General features: G+C 43.3%; 1 protein-coding gene across 1 annotated transcript in view; it reads right to left on the bottom strand.

Moving 5' to 3' along the window:
* LOC126474345 (mite allergen Eur m 3-like) overlaps nt 1-15684 on the bottom strand; it is a 321786-nt gene extending 306102 nt beyond the window's left edge. Inside the window, exon 1 of the mRNA XM_050101812.1 lies at nt 15544-15684. Coding sequence (XP_049957769.1) covers nt 15544-15684 — 141 coding nt within the window. The remainder of the gene's footprint in view (nt 1-15543) is intronic.
* Between the last annotated feature and the right edge of the window lie 2854 nt (nt 15685-18538).

An 18538-nucleotide genomic window follows, 5' to 3' on the forward strand; every position in this document is an offset into this window, starting at 1 on the left:
GGTAGCTGGAGTTGGAGTTTTTTGTTAATTCTTCCTTTTGAGCTTTTGTAGTGATATTTCCATAGAGACTTTCACTCTCTAACACATTACTTTATTCATACCCAAGCAATGAAGCACCGATTTTCATAGATTTATCTTTAAAAATATTGCAATATAACGAAATATTTTCTTAAAAATTTTCGTCCTCTGTTTCACTCCCTTAGTGTGTAACACGCCCGGGGGTACAAGTGGTGGGGGTCCCTTAATTGGTATAAGTGCTTGCTGCTTCTTGACCGTGCGCCCTGTTCACACCACATACCTGATAATCCCGCGGCGGTCGTATTGTTCTGCTCCACACTGCTGCTGGCTTGCCTGCAATTATGTATCTAAATATGCAAGCGGATTTAGGGAAGCCACTCAACATTAAACACAACACTGTCCTACGTCTGATATGAACAACTATATTCTGAGACGATGAGAAAATCGCATATTGCACTGTTTACATTCTAAGTCATAACAGATTATCCCAATTAACATTCTTGATGATTATCTGTCCACAATATCACTTGGACGATCGTACGCGTAACCGACCTGACGCAGGTGATCGTTAATGATGCGGAAGCCGAAATGATCGAACGAAAGTTCTTACGCTCGCCACGCATACACAAATTTCTTTTGGTACCAGTCCTCCTTGACGCTATTAATGATATAACACTGCTCATAAAGTTAAATTACAGTTCACAGTTCACAACTGTACTAGCATGCGCGTAACGGTCGCGGCGCGACTGATTGTTGAAGATGCGGAACGCGATGACCGAACGCACGTCCTCACGCTCGCTTCAAGACACTGGCTCTTGACTGCACTCCTTTATGGTAACTAATTTTTTACTAATTCACATTAGTTCATTCTGAGAGCCCGAACACGGCGCGGATGATTGATGCTGTGCGACACGCAGCGAGATGAAACATAAATACGTTATCGGCGGCACTGCTCATTTTCAATTACATCTTGACGCTCTTTCCTCTGAATCACTTCCATATTTCATCACCTTACTGTAATAGCACTTGTAGTAACACTTGAACTTCCATAATAACAATGCCTCTCACATGAAGACTAGACTTGGCCACTGTTTCTATGTTTCGATACAGTGTATCGATACGTGGAACTGTTTCAGTGTTTCGGAACGGCTGTGGTTCACTATTTCGAAACAGTGGTGTTTCATTCCGCCCCTGTCTCGGATATCCGGACCAGATTCGATCTCGAGCCAGACACAGAAACTGTATCGTTGTTTCAAAATAAGGCTGTTTCAGTCCACCTGTGCTTGGAACGGACTGATTGTATCGAAACATTGATGTTCCATTCCGCTTTGTGTCGGACGAGATTCGGGCTCGGCACAGGTACTGAAACACAACATACCACTTCGTGAAACACTTTCAAGAGTGTCGAAATCGTTTTGACAAGCAATAGCATGAAGCTTAAGATATCCGAAAATAAAGCTTCGTTTCTAGATGACTGTCCTATTCCGAAATGGCGTAACATTTGCTTTATAAACATTAACCAAACAATAAAACAACGCATACTATTCACATTCAAAATAATAAATATGTGAAAATCATTCAGTTAAATTTCACTTTTTTTTATAACAAGCGTTTCTCTGTTCAAGTACAGTAATCATATTAAGAAACGCAAATAAGCCTAGAACATTTTGAATAAAAAAAAAGGCGTAGAGTGACAGTTATTATACATATACATAAATTTAACGTAGGTATAATTGCAAGCAATCTGTTTGACACATCACTGATAGTGTAATGGTGAACGGGAAGGCCTGGGAAGCATGGTGAATTTACAGTAACGGTTCGAAACACCTTGAAAGACAAAATTTTTCTGTTATATTTTGTTATTTATTCGAATTATTTGGCATTTTTTGTGAGTCTATAGTCACTGTGCCTATTACCCACAATGATTCCCTTTGTGTGCATGGGAATTAGCAGGATGGGTATATTCCCTCCCATACTAGCGGAATGTGGGAATCCCAGTAGCATATCCGTTGTTTCTGCAGTTCGCTCCCACCTCCAGTTTCGTTCGTGGTGGTTCTTCTGTCTTCAGCTATGGCTGTCCTCAGCCAATTGAAAAGTATGAAAGTCACACGACACGAAAGCAGCGCATTTGCTGCATGACATACGAAACTGTCAAGACGCCTAAGTGATAGTTTCATACTTTCTGCGATATGATTAGCGCTCTCGCACCTCATTTGTGTTTATATGGGCATACCTATACAGTAGACATTCAAGATGATAAAATGTCTAGGTTTATTAGATTACAAAACACAAACTGTTTCACTGCTTCGAAACAGCGTATCGAAACATTACATTGTACTGTTTCATTTGTTTCGAAACAGTTACGTGTTTCAGTTTGCCCATCTCTAATGCAGAGCTACCCACTCGACTCTGCAAACGCCCGACTCTGCCCGCAAAGATGCTGCGCAACTAAGCCAGCGATATGAGAATACGCTTACAAGTGGTTTAATTTCCAAGCCAAATATAAGTTTTTATAGACAGCTTTAAAAATGCTGTAGTACTTCTTTGATAATGATTTATTAAAAAAAAATTCACCTACTGTCATTCCTCTTAGTGATCGAATTTCCAAAAATCCTGAAAGTCATATTTTATTTACTTCTGACTGAGAAACCAAATACTAATTTTGTAGTTCTATCTTCAAAACTGCCTTAGTAGCAACATACTTCCAAGTAGCCTTTCATCGCTCATTTCACCCTCTTAGGGGTGGAATATCGAAAAAGCTGTTCTTAAACGATGCCTACAGTGTAAGATCAACACCCTATCCAAATTTCAAGTTTCTATCCCTAGCGCTTTGGGTTTCGGGATTATGAGTGAATGAGTGAGTCAGTCAGTCAGACGGGCAGCACATCCATTTATATACTCGTGTAGAGATTTATTAGTGTCAGTACTTTAGTGGGCTTGTTAGAATGGCAGATCTCGTAATAGGGGAATAGGAACGTTGAGTTACGCATTTACCACCAGCATTTTCTTTACTTGTAAGCCTCTATGTAAGCGTGCTTGTATGTATTTCTGTCTATAATATTTATGCTACGTGTTTATACAGTTTTGTAGTTGGGTTTGTATTACGTGTTACTTTGTATGAGTGTGCCTGCTTCATCTTCTGTATCACCGAATGATGTTTCATTTTCTCTATCATCGCTGCTGTCGTTTAGTGTTAGGGTTATGGTGGGTCTAGGTGCTGGTCTATGTGCCTTCTCCCTGTTACGTACTCATCTCATAATATTCAAATAACTTATGGGACTGCAGCCATTTGACATCTTCAACAGCCGCCATTGGCTGCATTCCTTGAAGTTATTTTAATATTCTGTGTATCGGGAGAAACTCACATTTCATCTTGTAATATTCTTAAAATAGTGTTCACTGTTCCATATAGGTCTGCCCATAGGCCTGGATTCCTGTCATCATTTGTCGGCTGGCGTCTGTAGTATTACACATCTACATCTGTAAGAGTCGCACAGTACTGTTGGCTGGTACACCCTGAGGAACAGGTTCAGGGGTTCCACTTCCTCTGGCTACACTGGCTCCATTCCATGCGCTGTACAATTGCGTCTTAAGTGTATCTGCACTTGATGTACATACAGTGTGGTGCCAAGCTTGTATTGCAGGGTGAGAGAAAGGAGACGGTGAGACTCGTTGTCACCAAATGTCTTCTCCTCCGTAACAATGCAACTGGCGCATCACTATCAACAGTATCACATGATCTCGCTTCTGCCATTTAATCCAGTAGAGTGATGCAAAGTCTGGTGATCAAGAACATAACGCAACCAGCACTCTTTATCAATTTATTCCACCACCAGCTTCCGAATCGGCCACCTAGGCGCCGAGCAGACAGGTGTGTGTTAGCGGTTTCAGCTACGAAGAGGGGTGGGGGAGAGGGGCAGGCAGTGTGAGCATTAACAGTCTAATACAAAGACGCATAAGTCAGTGTTTAGGACGGTGTAAGGCGATGTTGCAAAATCAAGGTGCAGCTGAGGATGTGAAAGAAGTTATTGGATTATGTGACTTTTATGCCACTTTGCAGGTCATGGTTTGTATATATAACTGCGTACGGTACTGTAGGTGAGCCAGCCAGTAATAGAAGTTACCCAATCTACAAGTGATAGGTGGTCATGTCATACGGACAGGTAATGTGGGGAACTTGTGAGGGTAGGTCGAACTAACCTGGAGTGTCGACAGATAGCAGGGAATAAAGTGTGATTTGACACTAAGAAGAATTACTCCTAGGGTTGATACACTGGCGGAGAAAGATTGCAACATCATAAAAAAGTTAATGTAGCGTAATGAAATTTTTGGAATACATTTCTGTAGGTAACATACACTACTGGCCATTAAAATTGCTACACCACGAAGATGACTTGCTACAGACGCGAAATTTAAACGACAGGAAGAAGATGCTGTGATATGCAAATGATTAGCTTTTCAGAGGATTCACACAAGGTTGGCGCCGGTGGCAACATCTACAACGTTCTGACATGAGGAAAGTTTCCAACCGATTTCTCATACGCAAACAGTAGTTGACCGGCGTTGCCTGGTGAAACGTTGTTGTGATGCCTCGTGTAAGGAGGAGAAATCAGTACCATCACGTTTCCGACTTTGATAAAGGTCTGATAGTAGCCTATCGCGATTGCGGTTTATCGTATCGCGACTTTGCTGTCCCCGTTGGTCGAGATCCAATGACTGTTAGCAGAATATGGAATCGGGGGGTTCAGGAGGGTAATACGGAACGCCGTGCTGGATCCCAACGGCCTCGTATCACCAGCAGTCGAGATGACAGGCATCTTATCCGCAGTCCACAGCTCGTGGTCGTGCGGTAGCGTTCTCGCTTCCCGCGCCCGGGCTCCCGGGTTCGATTCCCGGCGGGGTCAGGGATTTTCTCTGCCTCGTGATGACTGGGTGTTGTGTGATGTCCTTAGGTTAGTTAGGTTTAAGTAGTTCTAAGTTCTAGGGGACTGATGACCATAGATGTTAAGTCCCATAGTGCTCAGAGCCATTTGAACCATTTTTTCTTATCCGCATGGCTGTAACGGATCGTGCAGCCACGTCTCGATCCCAGAGTCAAGATGGGGACGTTTGCAAGACAACAAACATCTGCACGAACAGTTCGACGACGTTTGCAGCAGCATGGACTATCAGCTGGGAGACCATGACTGCGGTTATCCTTGACGCTGCATCTCAGACAGGAGCGCCTGCGATGGTATACTCAACGACGAACCTGAGTGCACGAATGGCAAAACGTCATTTTTGCAGATGAATCCAGGTTCTGTTTACAGCATCATGATGGTCGCATCCGTGTTTGGCGACATCGCGGTGAACGCACATTGGAAGCGTGTATTCGTCATAGCCGTACTGGTGTATCACCCGGCGTGATGGTATGGGGTGCCATTGGTCACACGTCTCGGTCTCCTCTTGTTCGCATTGACGACACTTTGAACAGTGGACGTTACATTTCAGATGTGTTACGACCCGTTGCTCTACCCTTCATTCGATCCCTGCGAAACCCTACATTTCGGCAGGATGATGTACGACCGCATGTTGCAGGTCCTGTACGGGCCTTTCTGGATACAGAAAATGTTCGACTGCTGCCGTGGCCAGCGCATTCTCCAGATCTCTCACCAATTGAAAACGTCTGGTCAATGCTGGCCGAGCAACTGGCTCGTCACAATACGCCAGTCACTACTCTTGATGAACTGTGGTATCGTGTTGAAGCTGCATGGGCAGCTGTACCTGTACACGCCATCCAAGCTCTGTTTGACTCAATGCCCAGGCGTATCAAGGCCGTTATTACGGCCTGAGGTGGTTGTTCTGGGTACTGATTTCTCAGGATCTATGCTCTCAAATTGTGTGAAAATGTAATCACATGTCATTTCTAGTATAATATATTTTTTCCAATGAATACCCGTTTATCATCTGCATTTCTTCTTGGCGTAGCAATTTTAATGGTCAGTAGTGTATTTAAGTGATTAACATTGCAAAATCACAGGTTAATGTAAGTGCGAGACAACCCATTGCAAATGTGAAATGCTGGCACTTTAACAACCAATGTAACCGCCAGAATGTTAAATGCACGAATGCGAACGTGCATGCATTGTGTTGTACAGGTGCCGAATATCAGAATGTGGGATGGAGTCCCATGTCTGTTGCGCTTGGTCGGTCAATACAGGAACGATAAATGCCGATTTGTCGTCCAGTGATGTCCCATATGTGCTCACACTGAGACATATTTGGTGATTGAGCAGGCCAAGGCAACATGTCGACGCTCTGTAGGGCATGATGAGTTATAACAGCGGTATATGAGCCAGCGCTAACCTGTTGGAAAACACGCCCTGGAAAGCTATTCATGAACGGCAGCACAACAGGCCGAATGACCAGACTGAAGTACAAATTTGAAGTCAGGGTGCGTGGGATAATTATGAGAGTGCTTCTGCTATCATACGAAATTGCGACCAGACCATAACTCCAGGTGCAGACCCAGTGTGTCTAGCAGACAGGTTAGTTGCAGCCCCTCAACTGCAATGCTTCTAAGCAACACACGGCCATCACCGGTATCGAAGCAGAACCAGCTTTCACCAGAAAACACAACAGACCTTCATCCTGCTCTCCGATGAACTGTCGCATGACACAGATGACGTCTCAAATGGCGGTGCTTTCTGGTGAATTGAACGCACCTGCGAGAGTCTGTCTCGGAGCTGTCCTTCCAATAATCGATTTTTACCAGTTTGTTGTGTGACTGCGGTGCCAAGTGCTGCCCAGATTGCTGTTGCAGACGCAGTACGATGCGCTAGTGCCGCACGCGAAACACGACGGTCTTCCCTCTCGATACTGCCACGTGGCCGTCCAGAACCCGGTCTTCTTGCGATCGTATATTATCGTCAACATCCCTATCAGAAATCATGTACAGTGCTACATTCCTGGCAAGTCTTACTGCAAAACCGCAGAAGGAACATCCAGCTTCTCGTACCCCTACTACGTGACCAAGTTCAAATTTAGTGAGGTGTTTAAAACGGCGTCTTTGTTGCTATAAGGGTGCTCTTGACTAACATCAACTCACTACGTCCGGCCTCAAAGGTAACTAATGCTCACGAGCGTTACAGTGTGTATTTAAAGCAAACCTGTTTTTGCATCCTTGTAGTGTGCTGCTAGTGTCACTCTTATGCGACTGGCACGAAATTTGAATAGCCATCTTTCCATTGTAGAAACACGCCTACCAACTTTCGCTTAAGTCGCACCGTTCCTTCTTAGTGGTGCGACTTTTTTCCGTGAGTGTACTTAATGTTTAAATGATTGAAAAACTATTATGACTATGCTGGTGACTTTACCCACACTGATTTCTATATGCACTATGTGATCAAAAGTATCCGGACACCCCCCCAAAACATACGTTTTTCACATCGTGAGAGAGCAGAATGGCGCGCTCCGCGGAACTCACGGACTTCGAATGTGGTCAGGTGACTGGGTGTCACTTGTGTCCTACGTCTGTGCGCGATTTCCACACTCCTAAACACCCCTAGGTCCACTGTTTCTGATATGATAGTGGAGTGGAAACGTGAAGGGACACGTACAGCACAAAAGCGTACAGGCCGACCTCGTCTTTTGACTGACAGAGACCGCCGACAGTTGAAGAGGGTCGTAATGCGTAATAGGCAGATATCTATCCAGACCATCGCACAGAAATTCCAAACTGTGTCAGGGTCCACTGCAAGTACTATGACAGTTAAGGAGGTGAGAAAACTTAGATTTCATGGTCGAGCGGATGCTCATAAGCCACACATCACGATGGTAAATGCCAAAAGACGCCTCGCCTCGTTTAACGAGCTTAAACAATGAACAATTGAACAGTGGAAAAACGTTGTGTGGAGTGACAAATCACGGTGCACAATGTGGGGATCCGTGGCAGGGTGTGGGTATGGCGAATGCCCGGTGAGCGTCATTTGCCAGCGTGTGTAGTGCTAACAGTAAAATTCGGAGGCGGTGGTGTTATGGTGAGGTCGTGTTTTTCATGGAGGGGGCTTGCACCTCTTGTTGTTTTGCGTGGCACTATCGCAGCATAGGCCTACATTGATGTTTTAAGCACCTTGTTGTTTCCTGCTGTTGAAGAGCAATTCGGGGATGGCGATGCATCTTTCAACACGATCGAGTACCTGTTCATAATGCATGGCCTGTGGCGGAGTGGTTGCAAGACAATAACATCCCTGTAATGGACTGGCGTACACAGAGTCCTGACCTGAATCCTGCAGAACACCTTCGGGGTGTTTTGGAACGCCAACTTAGTGCCAGGCCCCACTGACCGATATCGATACCTGCCCTCAGTGCAGCACTCCGAGAAGACTGGGCTGCCATTCCCTAATAAACCGAATTGGATGTATGCTGGCGGAAGTGGAAGCTTTCATCAAGACTACGGGTGGGCCAACACCATACTGAATTCCAGCATTACTGATGGAGGGCGCCACGAACTTGTAAGTCATTTTCAGCCAGGTGTCCTGATACTTTTTATCACATAGTGTAACTACAGTTCTGTTATTCAAAATTGAGCTGCAGAGATTAACTAAAGAATTAAGTTAATGTTACAAGTAGCTGGCGGGCTTAACTGACCAATCATGAGAGTGTCGTGCCCTGGCAGGTGGGGAAGAGCTGGGATAACCCAATGCCGAGTCGAAGACTTGACGTCATGCAGGCAACACGTGTGCATTACGAGTATTTGTTTCATTTTACTAAGTTTGAGTACCCAGTCAAGTACTGCCATGAAAACCTGGAACACACACAAATAGCGAGTGCTAATGTATGTTAGAAGCCAACTCAGTGGGAACATCGAGACAGTGATACCAGAGGCGAGGTAAGCGAGCCTCCTCCGATGATCTAGGGAAGAATCAAGCGAAACTTGATAGAATTTACCCTCACGGTTCATTCAACATATCACTCCACATGCAGCCTTTCTGAACCACGTGCCCACGACATGCTTGGCTATCAGTTATAGATAGTATCTGGTCTGTGGATGTCGCTGCCCTGTTGCTGGGAAACTGGAGGACGTCGGGTGGGCGGGTGACCATTGGTAGACAGGGACAAAGGTGCGTTTGTGGCTTTCTGGCAGCATTGTGGAGAGCTGGAGGTCCGGTTTTACCTAGGACGTGTAAGCGCTCTATTAGGCCGAACATAGCTAGCCGGAAGGCGGCGGCCTAGACTGTGGAGTGCCACTGGCGCCGTTGGGGGAAGCAAGCCTGCTCGGGAAATCGTTGCTTGACTATCTTTTAGACTTCATGGTAAGCCGTTTTCTTTTTAATGGGCGGTAACTTTATTCTTAACTGCCATGTGGTGCACTGCATCCTGGTTGCTTTCGGATCTAACTGGTATTTGTGGTCGATCCTCCGATATTCTGTTGGAAGTGAAGGCGCTCATTTGTGTTTTTCTATCAGGCTGTGTTCAACTGATTTTCTGGACACACGTTTGCCATTTGTGGAGAACGGCGATTGCATCCTGGCTCCTTTCGGACCTAGCCGGTATTTGTGGCCGTTCCTTCGGTATTCTGTTAGGAGCGAAGGCTCTCATACAAATTTTTCTATCAGACTGTGTTAAGGCGATTTTCTTGACACACATTTACGTTTTGTGCCCAACATGGACTGTATTTGGATTTTGATTCATACTTACCATGTTACTGGGTGGCGTGGCTTGCGTGATTGTGTACATACATCTGTGCTTATTGTTAAAAATTTTCTGTAAGCTTCTTGTCTGGCTTATTAGCTATTCAGTGATTGCCAGCCTTGTTTTATTTATTGATGTCTTGTGTTTTACTACAATAGAGTTTAATTCTGCTTATAAGTATGTTTTACATGACTGAAAATTAACCAGCATATTTTAGTAAGTCCACATTACTTTATTAGCTTTTGTCGGACTATCCACTTGTGTCATAATTATATTGTTATTTGCTTACTCGTCGTTTCTGCCTGCTGGGCTTAGTCAATTATTCCTGTATGGGCTACCGCTATTGCTCACTGCTCACTTGCCTGTAAGCCCCTGATCTTAAGTGTTTGCCTTACTGTGCGTTGTGTATTTCAGTTGTACACTATACCGGCCAGAGCACCTTTATAATTATTGCTCATAGCTCGTAAAGTATGCGTTTTATAGCCCATGTTTACTTGACTTTTTTTGTTTCGAATGATCACTCTTGTCATATTTCTGAATGTTGACCATCACTTCTGAAACACCTTGTATGTTCAGGCAATTTTCGTTAAGGCTTCACGAACTTCACGACTTGTACCTAGTGTTTGATCGGTCATTGCGCCATAAAGCTCACTCTGTGTGTATTAGCCTAATTGTCTGCCTGTATCTGTATTAAATGTTTTAAAGTTGTTTCAGTAGTGAAGTTTTATTTTCTTAAGGTGGGCAGTGTTGCCGTAAGTTGCTCTTTACAGGCGAGGCCTGAAATTTGCATGTAAAATTTAATTGCTTGAAAGGGATTCATCGTTGTGGGCGTTTAACATTTGACCTTAAGCTATTTGTGCAGTTGCTAAGTGTAGGTATTCGATTAACTGAAGTTCTTGACCTGTGACTATCTGTTAACGAACAATGTCATGCGGCAATTAATAACTGCTTTGTACCTTAAATTATTTTGATAAGAGAATGAAGGTGATTTTATTTTGAGACTGCCAACGTGCAGTGATCTTATTATTATTATTATCACGTTGCACCCGTGCATTTTAAGGACAGCATTTATTGATGCTGTGTATCTTGGGCTTCACTGTGTTATTCAGTGCTCCCACTATTAAATAGCGTATTTTATTAATTGTAAAGTTCAACTGTTTCTTGGTAAGAAACTACCAGTACTTTTTAATCACTAGTAATTTTGTTAGTCAGCACCTTACCACTCCTCAATCATCTATCTATCATCTCACTTTTCGCAAACCACATCTCGCATGGTTAGTGTGTCTGACACAGTAATTCATCACAGCAGCAACGTTTCTTCTCATTCATTTATTCGATAGCAGATTAAATGCTACAGTATGAAGAATAAAGGTGCAAGGGAAACACAAACGAATACCGAGGATTGCAGACACTCCAGCCCTTCTGAGCGATTGAAACTAATACCTAAATCTGATGAAAAGAATAGCAAGCATGCATAACACTGAATTAAGCTAGAGGTTAAACACAATAAAGACAAATGCGATGAAGAGCCGGCCGGTGTGGCCGAGCGGTTCTAGGTGCTTCAGTCTGGAACCGCGCTACCTCTACGGTCGCAGGTTAGAATCATGCCTCGGGCATGGATGTCTGTGATGTTCTTAGGTTAGTTATGTTTAAGTAGTCCTAAGTTCTAGGGGACTGATGATCTTAGATGTTAAGTCGCATAGTGCTCAAAGTCATTTGAACCATTTTGCGTGATGAAGAGGAGGTGAAAGTAGAATAACAATGGCCTTAACATCAAAATTGTGAACAACATAGTATTGGAAGACGTGAAAAAAATTCTCCTGTCAATGAAACAAGATTATACAGGATGGCCAACGCAATGATGAAAGTTGGCACAGGCAAACCAAGCTTTCTTCATTAAAAAAGCTCTAACGTTATTGATGTGGAAATGAGGCAGAAGTTCGTGCAAGGGTACATCTGAAACACATCATTGTATGGAAGTGAAAAATGGATCTTCGGAAACCCAGTGAAAAAAAAAACTGGTAGAGTTTGTATGTGATGCTATTGAAGAATTTTGATAATCAAGTAGACAGATTGAGTGAGAAATTAAGAAATACTAAGAATAATGGGCGAGGAAAGACATCTATGAAAAATCCATACCAGGAGAATGGACTGGATAATGGGACATCTGTTACAGTATCTACGAATAGTTAATTTGGCATTAGGAGCAGCAAAGAAGAAAAATAGTAGGGACAGAACAAGCCTAGAATATGCAAAGCAGATTACTAAAGATGTTGGGTGTAGTAGTTACTTGTGGACCAAAGAGTGCGCAGGACCACTTTTCACCCCATCTATGCCTGCGTTGTCAGCGTCCAGGGCAAAGGACCCATTATCCTCCCTGTATAAACAGAACAGTCCCTTGGCCTAGATTTCTTCGGTAAAAAAATCCAGGTTTTATTCTCTTACTCGGTATTTATTTAAGGTAATACGTGACTCTGAAGTGAATAAACTGCTTACTTGTGCTCGTTCGTTATATTTATATAAATATAATTTATAACCAGATGATTTCAGCCTTATCTTAATTACCATAATTTATGACCCAAAATGGCTGCCTTCCCCTATCTCTCCCCCTCTCTGAGTGTCCCACTTGCACTCGCATCCTACTGTAAAAAACCTGTTCACTTTTTCTATTACGTTTATGCAAGTCCAATATATGACCAGATGCTTTTAGCCTTAATTATCGTAATTTACGACCTAAAACTTGCATCAGACACATTGACTCTATTGTGACTGTGTGAAATTCATGTGATATTTGCAATTTCGTTTTTGGAATCTGCAGCAGAGTATTGTTCCCTACGGAATTTTCTGCAAGCACGCCAACGTTATGTCCATCTCCAGTTTCTGTTTACAGTTTTGGATGGATTTGTTACAGTTTTGGGCAAATTGTTATAATTTTGCTGATTCCCTCCCAGTATTTTTGCGTGTTTGTTAACATAAATTCAGTGCCAAACATATCTTTTTCTACAAATGCCGGATGTCCCAAATCACTGCAGTCTAAATTTACAGGTGTAGGAGAACCAGAAGAGTACTTTGACATAAAGGACTAAGAGTTGGAAATAAACATTTAGTTTCTTATTGCGATAAACTATTCCTCCTTCTCCTTCTTGCGTTACGGCCTCTGTAGGACCACGGGCAACCATTTCATGGACTGCATTTTCCTCTTCTTCTCCCAGAACCTCTTCATTCTTTCTCTTCTTCTCTCCTGCTCTTCTTCCGAAATCTTCAGTGTCCTTTTCTCCTATCGGCTCCACTGGTGACACTCTAATCTTTTCCTATATTCTTATTGGTCGTTGATCTCCGGCATATTGCTCGGTGTATATTTGTTCCTCCAATTTTCCTTTCCTTCGACCCTGAATCCCAATTCCAACAAGACCTTCCGAAGTCCAACAACCCACTTGGTTCCTGTCTTTCCCCTTCTTCTTTCCCACACTCTCTTCGTAATTCTGTCCATACTCATCCTAATTACATGTCCAGCAAACCTTGCCCTTATGAGTCTGATTTCCCCGGATATTGTTCTCATGTTCTGGTACAGTTCTTCCCTAGGTCTTCGCATCCATCTCTCTCCACCTCTTTTGGGACCTAGTATTTTTCTCTGTTCTTTCTCTAGTTGTTCTGGCCCATTTCTTCCATAAAATACTCACACCTTAAAGAATAATTTGAGCTCTCAGCACCTCTTCAAATCGATGACTGCCAATCTCAACACATGCATTACAACAGCGCATTCAAATATAAAAAATAATAAATAAAATAAAATAAAAGTGGCGCTGTTTCAAATATCCGTGTTGTGTGATGTATAGAGAGACGGGACACTATGACCCTACCTATCAGGGCATCGCTAATTTCATGCAACAACTAATTCAAGTTACCTTGTCACCATCGTCTTTGTCTTACGTACAGCTACAGAGGTCAGGAATATGCCGGTTCTGTCTTCATTTTCCTAGGTTAGCCTACATAAAACGGTAGAAGAAAACCATAGGGTTTATTTCTGGTGATCGTGCTGGCAATGGACAGCACTTACAATACACCGATGAAGGAATCTGTTATTCAAGATTTGTGAACAACACGACGTGTAGAAAGCTCAGCATAGCATGGATAATCCACTGATGGAACTGGACTCTGTGGTCAAAATTGTTGGCCCCATTGCTTACGCACGTTGTTTTGATAGTGATGTGTTGTTGCCTCATCGGTAGTCTCTACAGTGTATCCTTCGAAGTCTGCATTTCAATGGCACGTTGATGGGTCCTTCTTTATGAATTTTGTACAACACAATACCCACAAATTCTACTGGGGAACCATTCTTAGTCAAGCATCCACCACACCTCTCTGTTCCTTAAACGACCCAATTTCTCGTAAGATTTGTCCACAAAGACAATTTTCTCAAATTTTGATGGTACTGTCACTCTCTTAGAAAAGTATTGTACCAATAGAATGCAAAAAGGTACGCCGAATAATTCAAACAATTATGGAAGTAAAGAAAATTTTAGTGACTGAGGAGAAATCACATTAGTGACTGGAGAGTAATCGCAGAAGATGTCGCACAGGATTCAGTTGGGTCCACTTCTTCTCCTTATGTATGTGAAAACGACTTGCACTTAACATTCAACAAGCAGATCTTATACTTTTGCAGAAGGTACTAGTGTCAAAATAAAAGCCACTTCAACGTTCATTGTTGGGAAGGTGTGAAAGGTGTCTCTTAGCAAAGCGTCAAGCGATTTTTTATCTGCTTTTTTAAATAGATACGTATATTATGCGTTTACTTTTGGTGGATTTAGTTGTTGCAGAATTCAGTTTTACTGTAACGACCTCGTGGTCGCTAATCCCAGTATCCATCATAATGCTTATTTGCTCAGGATTGTTTGTTGCTAAGAGGTCACGTATGTTTTCGCAACTATTTACACTTCGAGTAGGCTCCTGAACTAATTGCTTGAAATAATTTTCGGAGAAAGTATTTAGTACAATTTCTGACGATGTTTTATACCTACAACCGGCTTTGAATACGTATTTTCGTCAACAAATCGAGGCCAGATTGAAATCACCACCAAATATAATGATATGAGTGACGTACCTATTTGTGATGAGATGTTTTCATTGAACTGTTCAGGAACTGGATTGCCTGAGCCGGGAAGTCGGTAGAAGGAAGCAATTAGAAATGTATTCCGGTTGTCAAGTATAACCACTACCCACGCTAACTCACAGGAATTATCTACTTCAATTTCGCTACAAGACAAACTACTTCTAACAACATCAAAGACGTTCCCAGCAACTGTATTTAATCTATCCTTTATAAACGCTGTTAGGCCCTTTGTAAAAATTCCGGCTGAACTTATATCCGGTTGCAGCCACCTTTAAATACCTATAACGATTTGAACTTCTGTGCTTAATATTAGCGCTTGTCTCACTGGTTCTTTCTGAACACAGCTACGACAATTTACAACTACAATATTGATTGCTGCTATGTCTACCCCCTTCTTGTGTTCGTCCTGCACCCTTTGAAACTGAAGCCCTTTCTGCACTTTCCCGAGGCACTCTATCCTAAAAATCCGTCCAGTCCATTCCACACATCCACCGCTACCCATGCAGCCACCTCCTGCGTCTAATGGACACCTGACCTATTAAGCGGAACCTGACACCCTATCACCGTATGACGCAATCCGAGAAATCGGAAGCCTATACGGTCGCAGAATCGTTTGTGTTTCTGATTCAGACCCTCCACTCGGCTCTGTATGAGAGGTCCACAGTCGGTCTTGTTGACGATGCTACAAATGGTGAGCCACCAGGTGGTGTCGGAGGAGCGCCTCCTCATTGTTAACTCACCTGGCTGGGGAACTCGTTCTCTGCGGCGTCCTGGCCGCCCACCACGAACCCCCGCACCGGCTCCAGCGCGTCGCCCACCATCTCGCCGCCCCACCGTCGCCCTCCTGAAGTGTCTGGGAGGGAGGCACCACCTGTCGGCATAGCGGATGTCCGTTACACACTCAGTCACGTGGGCGATTCTCCGTCTGGCAGGCATCGAGCGAGGTGGCGCAGTGGTTAGCACGCCTGACTCGCTTTCGGTAGAACGACGGTTCAAACCCGCGTCCGGCCATCCTGATTCAGGTTTTCTGTGATTTTCCTTAATCGCATCAGTTAAATGTCGGGATGGTTCCTTTGAAAGGGCATGACCAACTTCCTTCCCTACTCCGATGGGACCGATGACCTCACTGTTTGGCCCCCTCCCTCGAGTCAACCAACCAGCCAAACTTTGGCACAGTGCCAACGACGCCATTCACCTCAAATCTGCAGCTACCGCCACTCGTACCATCTGGAGTGCCTCAGGGAAGTGTGGTAGGTCCGCTGTTGTTTTCTGTTTACATAAATAATCTTTTGGATAGGGTGGATAGCAATGTGCGGCTGTATGCTGATGATGCTGTGGTGTACGGGAAGGTGCCGTCGTTGAGTGACTGTAGGAAGATATAAGATGACTTGGACGGGATTTGTGATTGGTGTAAAGAATGGCAGCTAACTCTAAAAATAAATAAATGTAAATTAATGTAGATGAATAGGAAAAAGAATCCCGTAATGTTTGAATACTCCATTAGTAGTGTAGCGCTTGACACAGTCACCTCGATTAAATATTTGGGCGTAACATTGCAGAGCGATATGAAGTGGGACAAGCATGTAACGGCAGTTGTGGGGAAAGCGGATAGTCGTCTTCAGTTCATTGGTAGAATTTTGGGAAGATGTCGTTCATCTGTAAAGGAGACCGCTTATAAAACACAAATACGACCTATTCTTGATTACCGCTCGAGCGTTTGGGATCCCTATCAGGTCGGATTGAGGGAGGACACAGAAGCAATTCAGAGGCGGGCTGCTAGATTAGTTACTGGTAGGTTTGATCATCACGCGAGTATTACGGAAATGCTTCAGGAACTCCGGTGGGAGTCTCTGGAGGAAAGGAGGCGTTCTTTTCGTGAATCGCTACTGAGAAAATTTAGAGAAGCAAACTTCAGTATTTCGCTATCATTGGTTACCTGAAACTATCCGCACACCAGCTACACGGGCTACCGCATTATCAACCGATGACCAGTCCCCTTTGGCACTTCAATGCAGATAATAATCGACACAGACAGATTCCAATCGAAAAAAGAATGATAGGAAAAAAATAAGAGCAAATAAAATAAGTTAGTACGATGCAAGACGACGCGCCAAAACATCAGGAATAAAAAGGTTGCATTGAAACCAATTAATTGAATAAAAATAATAAACTCTTTTGGTTGGATATGGAAATAAACGAATAATTTTGCTATATTTGACGAGATTCGAACGTACGACCTTCTACACGTCAGGTTGACACGCTAAGTATCGCTCAGTGCCACAGCGCTGGGTAAAGTAGTTACATTTATGACAAACGTCGCCCAATCGCGACGATGAATAGCAGCCTTAAAAAATTATGGCTTCACGCAAAGCCGTGCATCGCCTATCTAATGCAATCCGATCAAAGTGTTTTGATAACTGTGTATGTGACGCTGAATCGGTCTTGTGCCGAAGCGAAAGTGTCCAGTATTGTTTGGTTAGTGCTGTGTATGAGCCCTATGTGTTCCATTAGCACCGTTGTGTATGTGCTTCTGTGTGTGTGTGTGTGTGTGTGTGTGTGTGTGTGTGTGTGCTATTTCTGGTGTGATTATCAAAATAAAAGTGCCGGACCCATGAATCGGAATTAAAACACCCCATGAAAGAAAGGCCAACAAGGAACTGGAAAAGCCGGCCGGTGTGGCCGAGCGTTTCTAGGCACTTCAGTCAGGAACCGCTCGACTGCTACGGTCGCAGATTCGAATCCTGTCTCGGGCATGGATGTGTGTGATGTCCTTAGGTTAGTTTGGTTTAAGTAGTTCTAAGTCTAGGGGACTGATGACAGATGTTAAGTCCCATAGTGCTCAGAGCCATCTGAACCCATATGAACTGGAAGTAAATGCCCAGTTGTTGTGGTAGTTTGGCATCGGCGACCGGTCCGAGAGTGACGTGGAGCGCTCTTATTGGAAGAAACCTGCTCCAATGCGTAAGTGCCAACCATTTAGTAATTTTAATCGGATTATTGTTCTGAAGGCAAAATGCACGCAAAATTTTGTTTCATGCCGTCAGAATCGATACTCGGGTTTCCACTACATATGACCATAGCGTCGAGTTCCTACCGGTAAGAGACAAGACAGATATGTAATTTGAAGTATTCTAACCTTTTCTGTCATTTTTTTCGTGCATCATCCATTTTGCAAAACAGAATTCTTGGGCATTGACCTCTTTATATTAATAATGTGCGTTCTAATCAACAAACGTTGGGTATATATATATATATATATATATATATATATATATATATATATATATATATATATATATTTAGGCTGTAACTTTCACGATTATCATTCCTTCTTGGCAGTTTCACTACCTTAAAGTGTCACATAGCTCTTTTATTCCTGTGACGTTGTAAAATTACTTGCAGACTATTAGGTATTTGTATTCTAAACTACATTTTATTCAGGGCAGCGATTGATTTTCTACTGTGTATTAGCCTACATATGTTACTAGCAGTATGATACCAAAAATTGTATCCTAATAATGTAGCCCTACAAATCTGGATACTAACCTTTCCGAACAACTGGCCAAATGGATACCCACAACGAGGCCTTTTTCAAATTCAGATGCTGATAACGCCGTCCAACATGATTACGCGTTATTTCCATGTCCTTCACAGTGACCACTCAATCTCCGACTCTCTTCACGCTCCTTATATAAGCCTCACCCGACCCGATGATAACTCTAACCACGAACAGCA

This window comes from Schistocerca serialis, chromosome 4 (assembly GCF_023864345.2).
Source record: "Schistocerca serialis cubense isolate TAMUIC-IGC-003099 chromosome 4, iqSchSeri2.2, whole genome shotgun sequence".
NCBI lineage: Eukaryota > Metazoa > Arthropoda > Insecta > Orthoptera > Acrididae > Schistocerca > Schistocerca serialis.